This window comes from Dreissena polymorpha, chromosome 3 (assembly GCF_020536995.1).
Source record: "Dreissena polymorpha isolate Duluth1 chromosome 3, UMN_Dpol_1.0, whole genome shotgun sequence".
In the NCBI taxonomy this organism is placed as follows: domain Eukaryota; kingdom Metazoa; phylum Mollusca; class Bivalvia; order Myida; family Dreissenidae; genus Dreissena; species Dreissena polymorpha.
In genome coordinates this window covers 96,715,386-96,733,272 of record NC_068357.1, presented here as the reverse complement: position 1 = coordinate 96,733,272, position 17,887 = coordinate 96,715,386, and the positions used below count along the sequence as shown (strand labels likewise).

The 17,887-nt window shown below is 36.4% G+C and overlaps 1 protein-coding gene across 4 annotated transcripts in view; it reads right to left on the bottom strand.

Annotated features, from left to right (window-relative positions):
* The window catches only part of LOC127875433 (serine/threonine-protein kinase D1-like), a 126,334-nt gene that overhangs the window by 20,320 nt on the left and 88,127 nt on the right, over nucleotides 1–17,887 (bottom strand). For all 4 annotated transcript variants that reach the window (XM_052420493.1, XM_052420492.1, XM_052420491.1 and 1 more), the window contains exons 12-14: nucleotides 11,825–11,938; nucleotides 11,286–11,392; nucleotides 1,781–1,837 (exon numbers count right to left, since the gene is read on the bottom strand). In XM_052420493.1, coding sequence (XP_052276453.1) covers nucleotides 1,781–1,837; nucleotides 11,286–11,392; nucleotides 11,825–11,938 — 278 coding nt within the window. The remainder of the gene's footprint in view (nucleotides 1–1,780; nucleotides 1,838–11,285; nucleotides 11,393–11,824; nucleotides 11,939–17,887) is intronic.

Sequence of the window (17,887 nt, the reverse complement as noted above, 5' to 3'; positions counted from 1 at the left end):
TACGATTTTTAATATGTGTTAAATTGTAATATATTGAAAAAAAATATGTTACAACAAGGGCTGTTTGTAAAACATGCATGGCCCCCATATGGGCTCTCCGTTGTAGTGACAGCCATTGTGTAAATATGTTTTTTGTCACTGTGACCTTGACCTTTGACCTAGTGACCTGAAAATCAATAGGGGTCATCTGCCAGTCATGATCAATGTACCTATGAAGTTTCATGATCCTAGCCATAAGCTTTCTTGAGTTATCATCCGGACACCATTTTACTATTTCGGGTCACCATGACCTTGACCTTTGACCTAGTGACCTGAAAATCAATAGGGGTCATCTGCGAGTCATGATCAATCTACCTATTAAGTTTCATGATCCTAGGAATAAGCGTTCTTCAGTTATCATCTGGAAACCATTTTACTATTTCGGGTCACCGTGACCTTGACCTTTGACTCAGTGACCTCAAAATCTATAGGGGTCATCTGCAAGTCATGATCAATGTACCTATCAAGTTTCATGATCCTAGGCATAAGCGTTCTTGAGTTATCATCCGGAAACCATTTTACTATTTCGGGTCACCGTGACCTTGACCTTTGACCTAGTGACCTGAAAATCAATAGGGGTCATCAGCAAGTCATGATCAATCTACCTACGAAGTTTCATGATCCTAGGCATAAGCGTTCTTGAGTTATCATCCGGAAACCATTTTACTATTTCGGGTCACTGTGACCTTGACCTTTGACCTAGTGACCTGAAAATCAATAGGGGTCTTCTGCGAGTCATGATCAATCTACCTATCAAGTTTCATGATCCTAGGCCAGAGCGTTCTTGAGTTATCATCCGGAAACCATTTTACTATTTCGGGTCACTGTGACCTTGTCCTTTGACCTAGTGACCGGAAAATCAATAGGGGTCATCTGGGAGTCATGATCAATCTACCTATCAAGTTTCATGATCCTAGGCCTAAGCATTCTTGAGTTATCATCCGGAAACCATTTTACTATTTCGGGTCACCGTGACCTTGACCTTTGACCTAGTGACCTCAAAATCAATAGGGGTCATCTGGGAGTCATGATCAATGTACCTATCAAGTTTCATGATCCTAGGCCTAAGCGTTCTTGAGTTATCATCCGGAAACCACCTGGTGGACGGACGGACGGACCGACCGACCGACAGACTGACATGTGCAAAGCAATATACCCCCTCTTCTTCGAAGGGGGGCATAATAATACAAAATAGGCAAGAAAAGTATACATTGAAGACGAATTTCATAAAATGCAGCAAAGAAAAATTTCGTACATATTTTCCTACAATAACCAAAGCATTTGTCTTTTTAGTTAGTGTTCGTGTTTCATATGAACAGATATTGTTGCAGGAATTTAAAATGAACCGTTAAACTAAATTTAGATTCACATTGTATATGCATGATTTACATGTTGGCGAATTTGACTGTACAGACATTTTCGATTTCAATATTAAATATCTTGCTAATTTCACATTTTCCAACACATGTTCTTCTTAACTTTCATTTTAATTTATATTGAAATATATGTTTAATAAGTTTTTTTTACACATTTTACATAAATTAATAAATATTTGACAAAACCGTATAATCTCGCTTTAATAAATGTTATTGTTTGTTATTTGTTATATCAAAATACATTTTCAAATATACAGGCATACAGTTTATATTAATAAGAATGATAGTAGTATAATTGCGATATGGGAATATTTTTCAAGATTGTGTATAGAACTAAACATTAACATTAACAAAACCATGTTTACCCTTTCAGGTGTCTCAAACATTTTCTCGAGATTAACAACTCCTGGATGATGAAGATTCTGCAAGAAGAAAAGTGTGCAAGACAATACAAATAATCAGGCATATAAAACATGATTTTATTCCTTAAAGTATTTATATGGTGATTTATTGATTGGTGAAATGTTGAGAACAGGACAGGCCTAGAAGACGCTTCTACCAACTCAATCACGCTTCTACCAACTCAATCACGCTTCTACCAACTCAATCACGCTTCTACCAACTCAATCACGCTTCTACCAACTCAATCATGCTTCTACCAACTCAATCACGCTTCTACCAACTCAATCACGCTTCTACCAACTCAATCACGCTTCTACCAACTCAATCATGCTTCTACCAACTCAATCACGCTTCTACCAACTCAATCACGCTTCTACCAACTCAATCACGCTTCTACCAACTCAATCACGCTTCTACCAACTCAATCACGCTTCTACCAACTCAATCATATGATCTATGCTCTGGGAAAATTGGGCTTAATTTATGTGCTCTTTCTGTTGTCCCAGATTAGCCTGTGCAGTCTGCACAGGGCTTATCTGGGACAATACTTACGCATATGCAATAGGCCCACTCTATCCAAAGTGCTGCACATAGTTATTAAAATCAGTTTGCCACATTGTCCGGTCCTCACACAAGGATATCACATTTTTATTTATTCATTATATAAAGGTTTGGTCATTAAGTTTGTGATTTGCAGAGCATGTGGTGATGTTTGTGATTTGAATAATGGAAAAATAGTATCAAATATTTTTCGGAAGCATTATCAATGTTAAGAAGAGACAAGTCATTTTGGGTTACCAAGAATTTGGACCTCCTGAATAAGTCTTTGTCCAAAAGTAGGACAACATCTGAAGGTCAAAATGATCATGTGATTTGGGTGTGTTTGTAGTGTTCATAGAAGATTCATGCTCCTATTCAAGCTTTGTAGAAAATGGTATTAATATAAAGACAAAACACATCATTTCGGGTAAATTTCAAGGTCAAAATGAGGTCAGGTGATGTCGGTGCTGAAGAAGTATTTAAAATAAACATTCAATACAGCATCAAAGCTTTGTAGGAAGCATGATTGATTTTAGACAAAACATGTCATTTTGGGTTACCAAGAATTTGAACTTTATGAATGAGTCTTTGTACACAAGAAGGACAACATCAAGGTCAAAATGAGGTCAGGTGATGTGAATGTTTTTATAGTGTTCAAAGACATCACCCATTCTAGTATAAAATCTTTGTAGGAAGCACGATTGATGTTTGACGCAACATGTTATTTATGGTGAACCTCTTGCAGAAGGTTGTATTGGCCAATCACTTATGCCTCTTGGACTCTGTTGATTCTGGGGGCATATAAGAAAGGACTCACTTGTATTGTGATGAAATTTTCAATTTTCTTTCAAAAAAATCTGATATTTAAAATATTCATGCAATATAATAATGGTTTGGGTTAAACTATATGATATATCACCTGGAAAAAACATTCTTGGTTCCAAGAAAGCAAGATTGCATTGTTAACATTCTAAAAGAGTTGCTGGCATGTTTTAATCAAACTGCTTGGATAGTGGAGGCCAATTTAACCAAGCAAATTAAATATTTGTGTTTCTTAGTGAAAAAATGAACATATTTTATTTGTCAAATCAGTCATGTTGATCTTGAACAGATCTAAGCCAGTGCTTTCCACAGGCCATTAAATAGTCCCTCGCCAGGGTGCTTGAATTTCAAAATCAGAATCTGTTAGGCACTTGAATTTTACCAAGTAATAGATTTTTTAGCAACTGCAACTATCCATTTCTTAGATCAAAGCAATCTTCTTTGCCAAATATTTTGCGAGCCAATTAAGATCCCTTGACAATCACATGTATCCCTGTATGGAACTAAAGCCCGCCTAAAGGCGGAGTGTCCTTTAATTGTAGAATCATTATTAGTTAATGAGAGCGCACGTTTTGCAAAGCAACAGCACTCGTATGCATTCTATTCCTGCCGTATAATCATGCAGACGACGAGTGACGTAATTGCCATAAGAGTGTGGTTTTGTGAAAGTTTGTTGTCTTTGTGAAACAAACACACCAGGGTACACCTCAACGATGAAATCTCGGCAAATTACTAAGAAGTTAGTATAATCCTAATGGAAATTGTGCATTTCATGCATAATATGGTCAAAACATTTATTCGACTTGTAAAGCGTTGTTGAAGTCATTACGCCCAACTATAAACGTGTTGTTGAATTCTCAAGTTAGCATAATTATATTTATTAAACGCAACATGCTTCCTAATGATAATCTTAACGTGACACTAACAAAATCTAGCTTCAAATGAACAATGCTTCAAGTGTTTCATTTATTTTGTGTTGTTCATTTTTCTCAATAACAAGATGCGTTTGTGAAACACAATGTCCCCCTATATGATGTTTGACCTTGAAGGATGACCTTGACCCTTCACCACTCAAAATGTGCAGCTCCATGAGATACACATAAACTTCAAATATAAAATTGCTAGCTTCAATATTGCAGAAGTGACATTACATGAGCAATTTTGACCCACATATTTGACCTTGAAGGATGACCTCGACCTTGACCATTTACCACTCAAAATGTGCAGCTCCATGAGATACACATGCTTGCCAAATATCAAGTTGCTACCTTCAATATTGCAAAAGTATTCATAAAGTTAGCGATTTGGGCCACATATATCTGACCTCTGACCTTGAAGGATGACCTTGACCGTTCACCACTCAAAATGTGCAGCTCCATGAAATACACATGCATGCCCAATATCAAGTTGCTATCTTCAAGATTGCAAAAGTATTCATAAAATAAGCGATTCGGGCCACATATATTTGACCTCTGACCTTGAAGGATGACCTTGACCTTGACCTTTCACCACTCAAAATGTGCAGCTCCATGAGATACACATGCATGCCAAATATCAAGTTGCTATCTTCAATATTGCAAAAGTATTCATAAAATGAGCGATTTTGGCCACATATATTTGACCTCTGACCTTGAAGGATGACCATGACCTTTCACCACTCAAAATGTGCAGCTCCATGAGATACACATGCATGCCAAATATCAAGTTGCTATATTCAATATAGCAAAAGTTATTGCAAAATATTAAAGTTGGCGCAAACCAACCAACAGACAAACCAACAGACAGGGCAAAAACAATATGTCCCCCACTACTATAGTGGAGGACATAAAAAGGGTGCAAAAATTATGCAGACATGTACAGCGCAACGTGGAAAATGTGGGTGTATTTATTGTTGTATAAAAACGCTAACAACACATCAGGCGATTCACGCGTGTTAAGATGGAAACCCCTTGTCTCGATTGGAAGCTAATTCATCAAATCTTTAAATAGTTACATATGCCAAAATTCATTTAATACTTACGAACAATGTTTGTGTTCACGAAATTTTCTAGCACTTTTATCCTCAATATTCACCAGAATTTGCTTTTAAACATTGTATACAGGGATTATCGGGTAACGAATAGCGACGAGAAATGAAGTAAGAATGCAATAATTGATAGTCACATTCATATGGATGTATTGGGGGAATCAATCGAGTCGGTATAATGCTTATCTATGTGTGGAATGGTGAAAAAAAATGACATAATAGCTCTATATTTTTTTCTTCAAAGGTCCTAACACAAAAAATAACCTCATACATAAATGAAACAAGAGGGCCATGATGGCCCTGAATTGCTCACCTGACTAACCTTGCTACATGAACTTAAATTCTATCAGACCCATATTCAATCCCAAGCCAGATTTCATCATTAATACATTCTAAAAAAAATTCATTTGAATGTGATGAAAACTGTGATCTCTTTCACTTACTGACTAATGGGGTTGTTTACCCTCGGGACTTCGGTTAAAAAACCATTGCCTGAGCACACAGCTTAACATAAAACTCTGCATAAAAAGGTCAAAAACGGCCATAAAATGGACAGCCCGATTTAACTGGGCTGTACCATTTATAAAAATTCAAAACTTTGCAGTGTTGGTGCAGTGCTTTAATAAAAATCTAGTAATTTAAAAAATTAGCTTTACTTATAATTAAATAAGATGGGATTTAAATGCAATACTCATTATAAACTGCATATTGGCTGAGCCCAACGCTGTTAAAAAGCAGCGTTTGTATTGGTTAATAGGCTTATATAACGATGGCACTGATTGGCCGAAATTTCTTATTAAAAATAACAAGTAGGTCAATCCGTTTTAAAATAGAAAAATTACCCAGCGGACGACCTTGACATTGAGTGCACTTTACAGAATGTAAACAATAAGAATTTCTATGCAGAAAATATATGAAATGAAAGAAAAAGGATAATTACATCCAAAAGAACTTGAATTTTAATAAAATACATGAATTGTTTTATAGTAATAAATTACTATGTTGATGTTATATTGTTATTCTTCTACTTATTATTATTATTAAGATATTGTTATTGGATGTTTTAAAAGGAAAGAGAGAGAGAGAGAGAGAATAGCCCAATTTTTATAAGTAAAGATGGTGAAAACACATACTGTTGTATGTGGCATCATCATTACTAGACCCACTGTTCAGTATATACTGCAATGGGTTTGTTGGAGTCTTTAGACTTTGTGATCTGTGTTTTAAATGTTAAAACAATATAGAATTACTTTAATTTTATGTTTCTATGAAAGAAAAGAAATACACAGAAGTGTAATATGTTTGAAATAGGCAAAAAATATTAATATTTAGGATTTTACAGATCACAAAGTGGTTTAACATTGCAACTATGTATTAAATCTATGGATAGATGGGACTTTGTTGTTAGTGTTATATGTGATACAAAGAACTCTTAACGATGGGATGATATAAAGATTTATAAACATGAATTAATAGGGAAGGAAGAGCCTGATTTCATAGCTCTGATAAGAAAGGGGGATTTGCATGTAAACATGCAGTTATATAACAAAATTGTATTTGGTAATTGCATTTTAGTTTAAAATTATATTTTGTATTGTAAATGGTATGTATTCGTATATGTGGCACACTGTTGAACACTTGCAGACAGGAAATATAGCCGTAATGCTCCAACATAAGACCCTGTCTGTATGGAACTTAAGGAGTATTGGGCTATCAAGAAGAAACGTCCCCCCAGAGTGGCGTTAAGACAATATTTAAAAGAATGTCAATAGTAATATTTATATATTACAGTCAATTACTTACTTGTCGCCAAAAAAGGATTACCTATATAGGGCCACGTAAGAATTGAATGGTAAAAAAATGTATTTTACAGTTAAAACTTAAACAAAACAAAGAAGTTTCTATTATAAAAGTAGATTACATGTATGTACATTATTTACAAAGCTGCAAGCATTTATTAATAAGTAAAAAACATGATGCCACCCTGGGGGGTTTAAAGGAAGGAGAGTTTTGGAAGTGTAGGCTGGTGTGGGTGGGGGAGCCAGCAGGGGTAGTACTACTGGGATGGGTACAAGGGAGGTAATTGTGGAGGTGGAGTTTTATGATAGTTGTGTCCCCTAGACCAGAGGGAGTGCAAGGTAAATGGAAATTACAAATGGAGAATGATGGATAAAAAATTTAAGACAATATGATGTTGTTATACTGAAATAATCCAGTAAAAAGGAATTGGTTAAAGAGATACCTAATCATACTAAGATGCAGGAAAAAACCCACAAGATGCCTTAATCTAACCTATAATACTAAATATATAGGGGATGAAACAGGGTAAAAATGATACAAAAGTACCTCATTTGCTATATAAGCACAGTTACAATTTTAATAGAAGTTAAGGAAAACAAACAAACAAATAAATGTACATGTGTACATTATATACTATAACACTTAATATAGCAATAAAAAAAAAAAATTATAGTACCAAAGAGTTGGTAATACCATTGAAAGGGCTAAAATTTGTTTTGCAAGGTGTATGACCCTGCACCGTGCACTCCTGTCTGACATGGTTCTTCGAGTTTGAAGGAGAAGGGGGGTTGTCAGAAGGGAAGGGAAGGGGTGCAATGCAGCCAACATATCCGGGTTACTGGACAGCCTCGTCCTTTCTTTTATAATTAAAGCTGCTATAAAATATGAATAAATTAAGAAACTGAAGAATGTAAATGGTGGACTAACGTCATACTCTTATAAAAAATGTTTTAAAATAAGGAATACCAGGTCAATACCATTGACCTGATTTAGAAAGGACATGGCGGAGCAATAATCCCATTTAAAAACTAAAACAAGTTGTGTCAAAGTGACACAAATCTAACACAATTGCAATGACTGTCAAATATGTGTAAAGATTACACAGTTTAAAACAAGTCAGTCACATGACTGAGTAATTGGGTGGGTGTTGGCTGCTCTCCCTCCCCCAATGACCTAGATCTTGTCAGTAATCTGACAGTCCAGAAGGTATTTTGCGAGGGCAGAGAAGACCGGGCCCCTAGCTGCTCTCTTGGGGTCTAGCATGGTCCATGGGATTGCAATGCAGCTTCCTCTGCGCCTTATGGTTTTGGCAGTGCAGCAGCATGTGGGGCACAGTGAGGGGTTCCTGGCACCTAGGACATGCAGGGTCTACACCGAGGACATACTTTCCCGAGCCACCGGGTAATAGGGTGTTTCCCATCCTAAGGCGCGTGATGGCTCTGTCAAGCACAATGCTAGCTGAGTATCTGTCAGGGGGCCTGAGGGTTTTCGCGGGTCTGGTAAAAGTATGTCGACAGGAAGCAAAATTGTCGGTCCGGAGATTCCACTTACCCACGACAAATTTCATTGTCAGGGAGTAGATCTCAGTAGGTGCCAGGGGTACCCCAGCATCTACAGCCCTCCTCAAGAGGCTCTCCTTAGCCCCCCTGTCGGCCTGCTCATTCCTACTGATGTTGACATGTGCTGGACACCATACTAATGTGACCTTTAAAGATTTATCTAGGCACTGTTGATTAAGTTCCAAAATGCTAGTTAAAATATCAGGCCAAGATCTGCTATTTCTGTTTTTTATAGATTCAAGAGATGACATTGAGTCTGATAAAATAGCAGTTTTAGTAGGTTTATTGACCAATATCCAGCACACAGAGTATTTAATTGCCAAAAGTTCTGCTGCAAAAATAGAGAGATTGTTGCTGAGCCTGTGCGTTTTGGTAATATTTTTTGAAGGAATTACAAAAGAGTTGGCTACCAAACCAGAGTTAGGGCATTTGGAGCCGTCAGTGTAGATTTTTAGATGCTCAGCATACATATTTTCTACAAGGGAGAGAGTTTCTGACTTGATGAGGTGTGGCAAGTCAGTTTTTGTTATTTTTTTAGAGAGTGATAGGTCAACATCAATGGGTCCAACGTCCAGGGGGGTGGGGGGGTTGGAGGGCCTCAGGTCTGCTACAGGTACCTTGTCGAGGCCGGCATCTTCAACAAGGGTCCTAATACTCGCACCAAATGGTAGGGAGACATGCTTACGCTTAAGTATTTTCCCCTTGATGAAGGTGCCAGTCCCGACAAGTTTGTTAACAGGGTTTGAACCATGCCAAGACTTTGCCCTGGCCCAGAAATTAAGGGACTGCTGATTTCGACGAAAGTCCAAGGGTAGAATACCGGCCTACTCTTCAAGCAGTGCACCCGCTGTGCAGCTAAGGGCCCTCAGAGCTATCCTAAGTGCCTTATGATGAATGGCATCAACCATTTTTAGGGCGTTTGGCTTTGCACGTGCATAGATTTGGGCTCCATAATCTAGCTTTAGACGTTTAAGGGACTTGTAGAGAGTTAAGAGGCTATTTTTATCTGATCCGAAACCTGTGCCTCTTAACATTCTCATTAAATTTAGGTCCCTTTCGCACCTTCCTCTTTCATCTACACAAGGTTTTACTTGAATTGGCCCGATAACCTTATTTTTGACCCCAGATGACCCATATACGTTATTATCAAGATAAACATTCTGACCACATTTCCTATAAGATGAAAACTATGACCTCTACTGTCTACACAAGGTTTTTCTATTATTTGACCTAGTAAACTAGTTTTTGACCACAAATGACCCAAATATAATGCCAACCCAGATTTCATCAAGATTATCATTCTGGCCATATTTTATTTAGTTTGGATGAAAACTGTGACCTCTACTGTCTACACATGTTTTTTTTAAACTTTGACCTAGAGACCCAGTTTTTGACCCTAGATGACCCAAATTTGATCACAACCCAGATTTTAACAAAACAAACATTCTGACCATATTTCATTAAGATTTGGTGAAAACTGTGACCTCTATTGTCAACACAAGGTTTTTATATGATTTGATCTAGTGACCTAGTTTCTGACCCCAGATGACTCAAATAAATCCCAAACCAGATTTCATCAAGATAAACATTCTGATCAAATTTTAAATAGATTGAATGAAAACTGTGACCTCTATTGTCTACACAAGGTTTTTCTATTATTTGACCTAGTGACCTAGTTTTTGACCCCAGTGACCCAAATACAATCCCAACCCAGATTTTATCAAGATAAACATTCTTACCAAATTTTATGAAGATTGGATGAAAACTGTGACCACTATTGTCTACACAAGGTTTTTCTATTATTTGAGCTAGTGACCTAGTTTTTGACCCCAAATGACCCAAATACAATCCAAACCCAGATTTCATCAAGATAAACATTCTGACAAAACTTAATAAAAACTGGATGAAAACTGTGACCTCTACTGTCTACACAAACAAATTGTTGACTGACGGACGGACGCATGCACAGACGCACAACGGACGTCGGACATCACACATTCACATAAGCTCACCATGTCACTTCGTGACAGGTGAGCTAAAAACAAGTATGGAGGGGGCTGCCCTCCCTAACCCACCTCTTACAGCCACATATGGAATACTTCCTGTGGAAAGCACTGTACCCAATAGAAAATCAATTATATTGGTCAATATGAGCTGCATCATGTAAACATTTTAGTCGTATGCCATATGCTACCGTGTCTTCTAATGAGACCTTAAAATGTTATATCACGCCATCTACAAAATACTCTTCTCTCATTGGCTGTTTGACGTCACATGCTGACCCCATATATTCTATATGGTGTCAGTAGACTATATGGGGCAGTAGAAACATTCAAAAGTTTTGTTATTGTTATATAATGTTATTGAATTTAATATTTTCGATAATACTAGTTATAAAAAAAACAGTGTTTGTCCTTGTTAATTTGATGAAATGGAAAGTAGTTGGTGTGATATAATCATTACAGGGTTAGTTACTGACCCGATACGGGATATACGGTTCTGTGGAAAACCATATCGGTCTCGCCCAGATATGGTTTTCCACAGAACCGTATATCCCGTATTGTGCCAGTAACTAACGCTGTAACTATTAATATGACACTAGCAGATACGAAGCCTGGTCTAATGCAGGCTGGTCTGGAGCTACTCTGGCTGCATATGGCATAGGATCCATTTTGGCATGACACGGATCATATATAGTGTTGTAAACGCGCCTGCCCTCACCTGCAGTATGGAGACCTCGTTCTTGAGCTGGGCCTCCTGCTTAGTGGGGAACCTCATCTTGTCTATCACCTTGATGGCCACCTCGCTGTTTGTACGGCGGTGCTTGCCTATGACAAATAAGTTAAAATTGGCGTTGTTCTGGGAAAACTGGGCTTAACGCATATGCGTAGTGTAGTCTCGAATTAGCCTGTGCAGTCCTCACAGGCTAATCAGGGACAACACTTTTCACCTAGACTGGATTTCCTTTAAAGGAGATTTCCACTGAACTAAAATTTCCATAAAAGTGGAAAGAGCTGTCCCTGATTAGCCTGTGCAGACTGCACAGGCTAATCAGGGACAACACTTTGAGCACATCCATTAAGCCCAGTTTTCCAGTAACCAAGCTCATAAATAGGGACAGAACACCTTTCTGATGTCATTATCCTTTGCAAATGTCTGAATGACTTGTTATAGCATATAGCACATTTTAAGTGCATTTGCAGACATTATGACAGTGTAATATTGGTGTAAAGGCGTTAAGTGTTAGGTTGTAGACCTACCGCCATAAACAATTCCAAACTGCCCAGACCCCAGAACATCATCGGGGAAGATCTGGTAGAGCTGACTGATGTCATGAGGCTCTTCCATCACTCCGGTATGGTTTGTCTGACCATCTGCAATCAAAGGATATTATAGGTGCTTCTGTGATTGCCCCTGCTACAAGACTGGATTGTACAGAATTAGAGAAATCCATTCTGCAATCGATTGTTTATTCCAAAAGTGCTTATTCAATTGACCTTGACAATCACTTTGATTGTTCATGAGTTAAGCCATTTAGAACGCTACCAATTAAGTGTTTGATTAATGACTTGCAAAAATATTATTTGAGTTGTTGAACTTTAACTTAAATTGTCATGCTTATGGAATCAATGAGATAGAAAACAGGTGAAACCAACAGATCATAAAATATTCTTTAATATCATAAAAAGAATACTGTACAAAACAAAACTTATTTTGTTTAAATAAAATAAAATAAAGGAATGTTCCCTTAAGGATTTTGACCTTTTGGCACTATTCAATGTATGTAAAATCTCAAAAGTCCAGTTCAAAAACTTGATTATCCACATACATAATATGCTGCACATATAGTCATCAATCACGTTGCAAATTGAGTCATCAATCACATTTGTAATTAATAGAAATGTAAAACATTTCGATGCAAACACTTTGTGGTGAGAAATAAAGACATATTTAGCAATGTGAAATCGAAGTTACGAAAAAGCAACAAAAAAACCCACCATTAACCCTGTGTTGCAAAATAGAAAATCTTGGGTTTTCTAAATAAAGAGATCCCAAAATACTTAAAATGATAAAATGATGAATTTCTACTGGGATTACAATGACGGTACAATACTTTGAAAGGAAACAACGCAATATTTCATATACAAAATGTTGCTGAAATGTAATTGAACTGTCAACCTGAAATTGAAATTTGTTAAAAACAATATTCACAAAACCCATTTAATCTACTTTCCAGTGGTGTGAAACCCCAAAAAAACTAAAAACCTATCCAAAGAAAAGCTGAGAACTTTAGGCCTTTGTTAGAGTGGATGAAGTAAATAATATTGATAGTTAGAAGATTTTATTCCCAAATAACTTTTAACAGATCACAACAAAACATAATTTAATTACAATAAACTTTACAGTTTCTAGTGTTTTACAAAATGATTATAAACAAGAGTGCCAAACTGTCACAAGATACGCCAGTTCGAAGGTTTTGGACACCATGCTCAATGCTTGAAATGCACTAAGTGACCTCGAGACCTAGTTATTGACCCGGCATGACCCATATTTGAACTTGACCTAGATATCATTTAAACGTAACATCTGACTAAATTCAGTAAAGATCAGATGAAAACTACTTCAATTAGAGAGTGGACACCATGCTATATGCTTGAAATGCACTAAGTGACCTCATGACCTAGTTTTTGACCCGGCATGACCCATATTTGAACTTGACCTACATATCATCTAGACACAACTTCTGACCAAATAAGGTGAAGATCTCATGAAAATTACTTCAATTAGAGAGCGGACACCATGCTTAATGCTTGAAATGCACTAAGTGATCTCATGACCTCGTTTTTGACCTGGCATGACCCATATTCAAACTTGACCTACATATCATCCAGACACAACTTCTGACCAAATTAGGTGAAGATCGGATGAAAACTACTTCAATTAGAGAGCGGACACCATGCTAAATGCTTGAAATGCACTAAGTGACCTCATGACCTAGTTTTTGACCCGGCATGACCCATATTTGAACTTGACCTACATATCATCTAGACACAACTTCTGACCAAGTTTGGTGAAGATCGGATGAAAACTACTTCAATTAGAGAGCGGACACCATGCTTAATCCTTGAAATGCACTAAGTGACATCGTGACCTAGTTTTTGACCCAGCATGACCCATATTCGAACTTGACCTAGATATTGTCTAGACACAACTTCTGATCAAGTTTGGTGAAGATCTGATGAAAACTATTTGAATTAGAGAGCGGACACTGCTGTGGACGCCGCCCGCCAAGGGTGAAACTATAATACGTCCCGTTTTTCAAAACGGGCGTATAAAAATTAACGAATAAAGTAAGTAATTTTTGAAGAAATATTATGATCTTTTAATGGATGAACTTTACAGATATCTATACAAAAACTAAAAAGCTTGTTTTATCTCACATGTTAACAGTGTTTCTAGCTATATTTGTGTAGCTCTTACAGAAATTAGGCCTCACTAGCTGCAAGGAGGTGGCTTTATATTATCACAAGGCCACATTTTCACCTTTTTATGTTTTCTGATTCATTAAAATCCTTAGAAAAAACATGCTGTCTTAACATTCCTGATTTCGCAATTGCAGTAAACTTGAAATAATATGTTTGTTCACAGTTTGTGAGATTTCTACTTCTGGATAGTTTGACAGCATTTTTATTTTGCTAAGATAAAAAATCTCTTTTCTGTCAGGTATTTTTTGTATCATGTATTTTTAATGTGAATAGGGAGGACAGAAACTTTGCAGGATCGAACCCATACCTGTCCAGATCATTTTTGTAAAACCAAGAACTTGTTAAGGTATTTGAAAATTTGCTACTTACTCGTGTATAAAACATTATTCAGGATTTGAGTGAATGCCCTTCAAAGAATATTATTTACTAAGCCCAGGATAAAACCATTGGGAAATCATTTTTGAAAATGGTGTTTATTATTTTATAGTTGGAACTAAGTATTTATTAATAAGCCATTATAGTGTATGTTCATTTTACTGACATGTTTTTGAGATATGTATTTATGTGTAGAAATACTTAGTATTCATGATTTGGAATTAACGTGTAAATTTATTTTATACATGTGTACCCAAGAGAGTATAAACATAGCAACATATGAACATTTTAAGTATCAGAAAGTTATGTTGAAAAGCTATTTTGTAATTAAAATACAAAAACATGAGATTGAATATCTCTCATCATATATCATTAATATATGGAAGTTAAACAAAAAACAATCCTTAATTAATAGGAACTTTCAATTTTATTCATGAGAAATTTCACTTTGAGCTATTTTCTGTTTGATTAAATTCAAGAGAAATGTGCAAATGTGCAATTTGTAGCATATGGATATGGGATTATTTTTTCAACTTTTAACTTTATTAGTAACTATACAAATCAGTCAGTTTACTTATTTGCAATGACACAATGATTTATATGTAAATGTTAAACAAGAGGGCCTGAAAGGCCCAAAGTCACTCACCTGAGATTCAAAGGAACTGACCTGTTCTGTGCAACCCAAGATGTCATTAGAACAAAATGTGCTTACCAACTTTCATGACTAGTGAACACCCTGGCAGCCATGTTTTTCAACAGACCAGAACCATTTTCATACACAACCAAGATATCATTTAAACAAATATAATGACAAAGTTTTATGAAGATTCATAAGTCCATATAAGGAAAAATGCCCCGCCCACTGGTGGCCATGTTTTTCAAGCAACTGGAACCATTTTTGAACTTGTCCAAAATATCATTGAGACAAATCTTCTGACAAAGTTTCATGATGATAGTACAATAAATACTTCTAGAGTGTTAACAAGGTTTAACTATAGCTATATAAGGAAAAATACCACGCCCCCTTGGCGGCCATGTTTTTCTACCAACCAGAACCATTTTCGAACTCATCCAAGATATCATTGGGACAAATCATCTGACCAAGTTTTATGATGATCGGACAATAAATGTGGCCTCTAGAGTGTTAACAAGGTTTTACAAAAGCATGATATACAGCCATATAAGGAAAAATGCCCGCCCCCTGGTGGCCATGTTTTTTAAGCAACCGAAACCATTTTCGAACTCATCCAAGATATCATTAGGACAAATATTCTGACAAAGTTTCATGAAGATCTGAAAATAAATGTGGCCTAAATGTGCCCCCTTTGCAGCCATGTTTTTCAAACAAACGTAACCATTTTCGAACTCATCCAAGATATTTTACAGACCAATCTTCTGACCAAATTTCATGAAGATTGGACAATAAATGTGGCCTCTAGAGTGTTAACAAGGTTTTACTATAGCCATATAAGGAAAACTGCCCCACCCCCTGGCGGCCATGTTTTTTCACCGATCTGGACCATTTTCAAGCTCGTCCTAGATATCAATGAAACCAATGTTTTGACCAAGTTTCATGATGATTGGGCAAAAATTGTGACTTATAGAGTGTTCACAAGGTTTCTCTATAGCCATAACAGGAATACTGCCCCGCCCCCTGGTGGCCATGTTTTTCAACGGACCGGAACCATTTTTGAACTCAACCAACATATCATTTAGACAAACATTTTGACAAAGTAACATGAAGATTGGGCATCAAATGTGACGTCTACAGTGTTCACAAGGGTTTTCTTTATTTTTGACCTAGTGACCTAGTTTTTGACCCAGCATGACCCAGTTACGAACTCAGTCGAGGTATCAATGGGACAAATGTTCTGACCAAATTTCATGAAGATCAGACAATAAATGTGGTCTCTAGAGTGTTCACAAGGCAAAATGTTGACGACGCACAACGGACAACGCACAACAGACAAAAAGCGATCACAAAGCTCACCATGAGCACGTTGTGCTCAGGTGTGCTAAAAAAACACTAAATATTATCAGGTCAACACAAAAAAAGTTTGCAAACAACCATTAAAAAATACATTGAAATGATTTATTTTGTAACATTTGGTTTTGTTGTTTTTGGATTAATAATGCTGCTAATATTTAAATAGCTTCACTTCTAGCCATGTTTATGAAGATCACTAGTGAAGTTTGAAAGTTAATTTAATCAGCTAGTCTTTTTAATTTGATCATTAACATAAAAAACCTTAATTCCCCATTTTTTTTTTGGTAATGTAACATGAAACAAAGAAGTAAATTTTGATGACTTAAACAAGAGCTGTCACCATAGGATGACTAATGCCCCTATAAAAGCTTGATAGAAGTTGTCAGCTTTTTTGAAACCTAAACACAGATTTCGAAACCTAAACGCGGACCCTAAGTTCAACGTCAAGGTCACAGGGGTCAAAATGTGTGTGCGTATGGAAAGGCCTTGTCCATATACACATGCATACCAAATATGAAGGTTATATCTCAAGGGACATAGAAGTTATGAGCATTTTTCGAAACCTAAACACAGATTTCGAAACCTAAACGTGGACCCTAAGTTCAAGGTAAAGGTCACAAGGGTAAAAAAATTAGTGCGTATGGAAAGGCCATGTCCATATACACATGCATACCAAATATGAAGGTTACATCTCAAGGGACATAGAAGTAATGAGCATTTTTCGAAACCTAAACACAGATTTCGAAACCTTAGCGTGGACCCTAAGTTCAACGTCAAGGTCACCGGGGTCAAAATTTTTGTGCATATGGAAAGGCCTTGTCCATATACACATGCACACTAAATATGAAGGTTACATCTCAAGGGGCATAGAAGTTATGATCATTTTTCGAAACCTAAACACAAAGTGTGACGGAAAGACTGACAGATAGACGGACAGTCCGATCACTATATGCCCTCCTACCGGTGGCATAAAAACAGTTTTCATCCCTTTAAATGTTAAATTTGTATAATTACCCATTTATGCAAGCATAATTAATACTGCTTACAGTTGCAATTTCATATGAATTATGTGTTTAACCGTAAACATATCCTATATTAACATTAAAACTAAGCTATAAATCAAGGTGATAATTTCAGTTCATATCTTTTAAAGTACAGATAAGGTTTTAGAAGGCCGTTAAAGGCACTTCCTTAACACTTTATAAAAACATTATAAAGCAATAAAAGAATCAACTAAATCAATCATTGTGATGTTTGACATTTAATAAGAAAACTTAATATAATATAATTAAGTTGAACATTTAAATTCTTTCAATTAGTGTTGGCTTTGTAATTAACCATGATTCTTAAATCGTAAAATAAAACCTTGGGAAAAGTACACCACTGTATAATAACGATCTGATTAAGCATATTTAAAAGCTCACTATTTATCACTTTATATGACTGGATATATGCATACAGCAATAACTCAACAA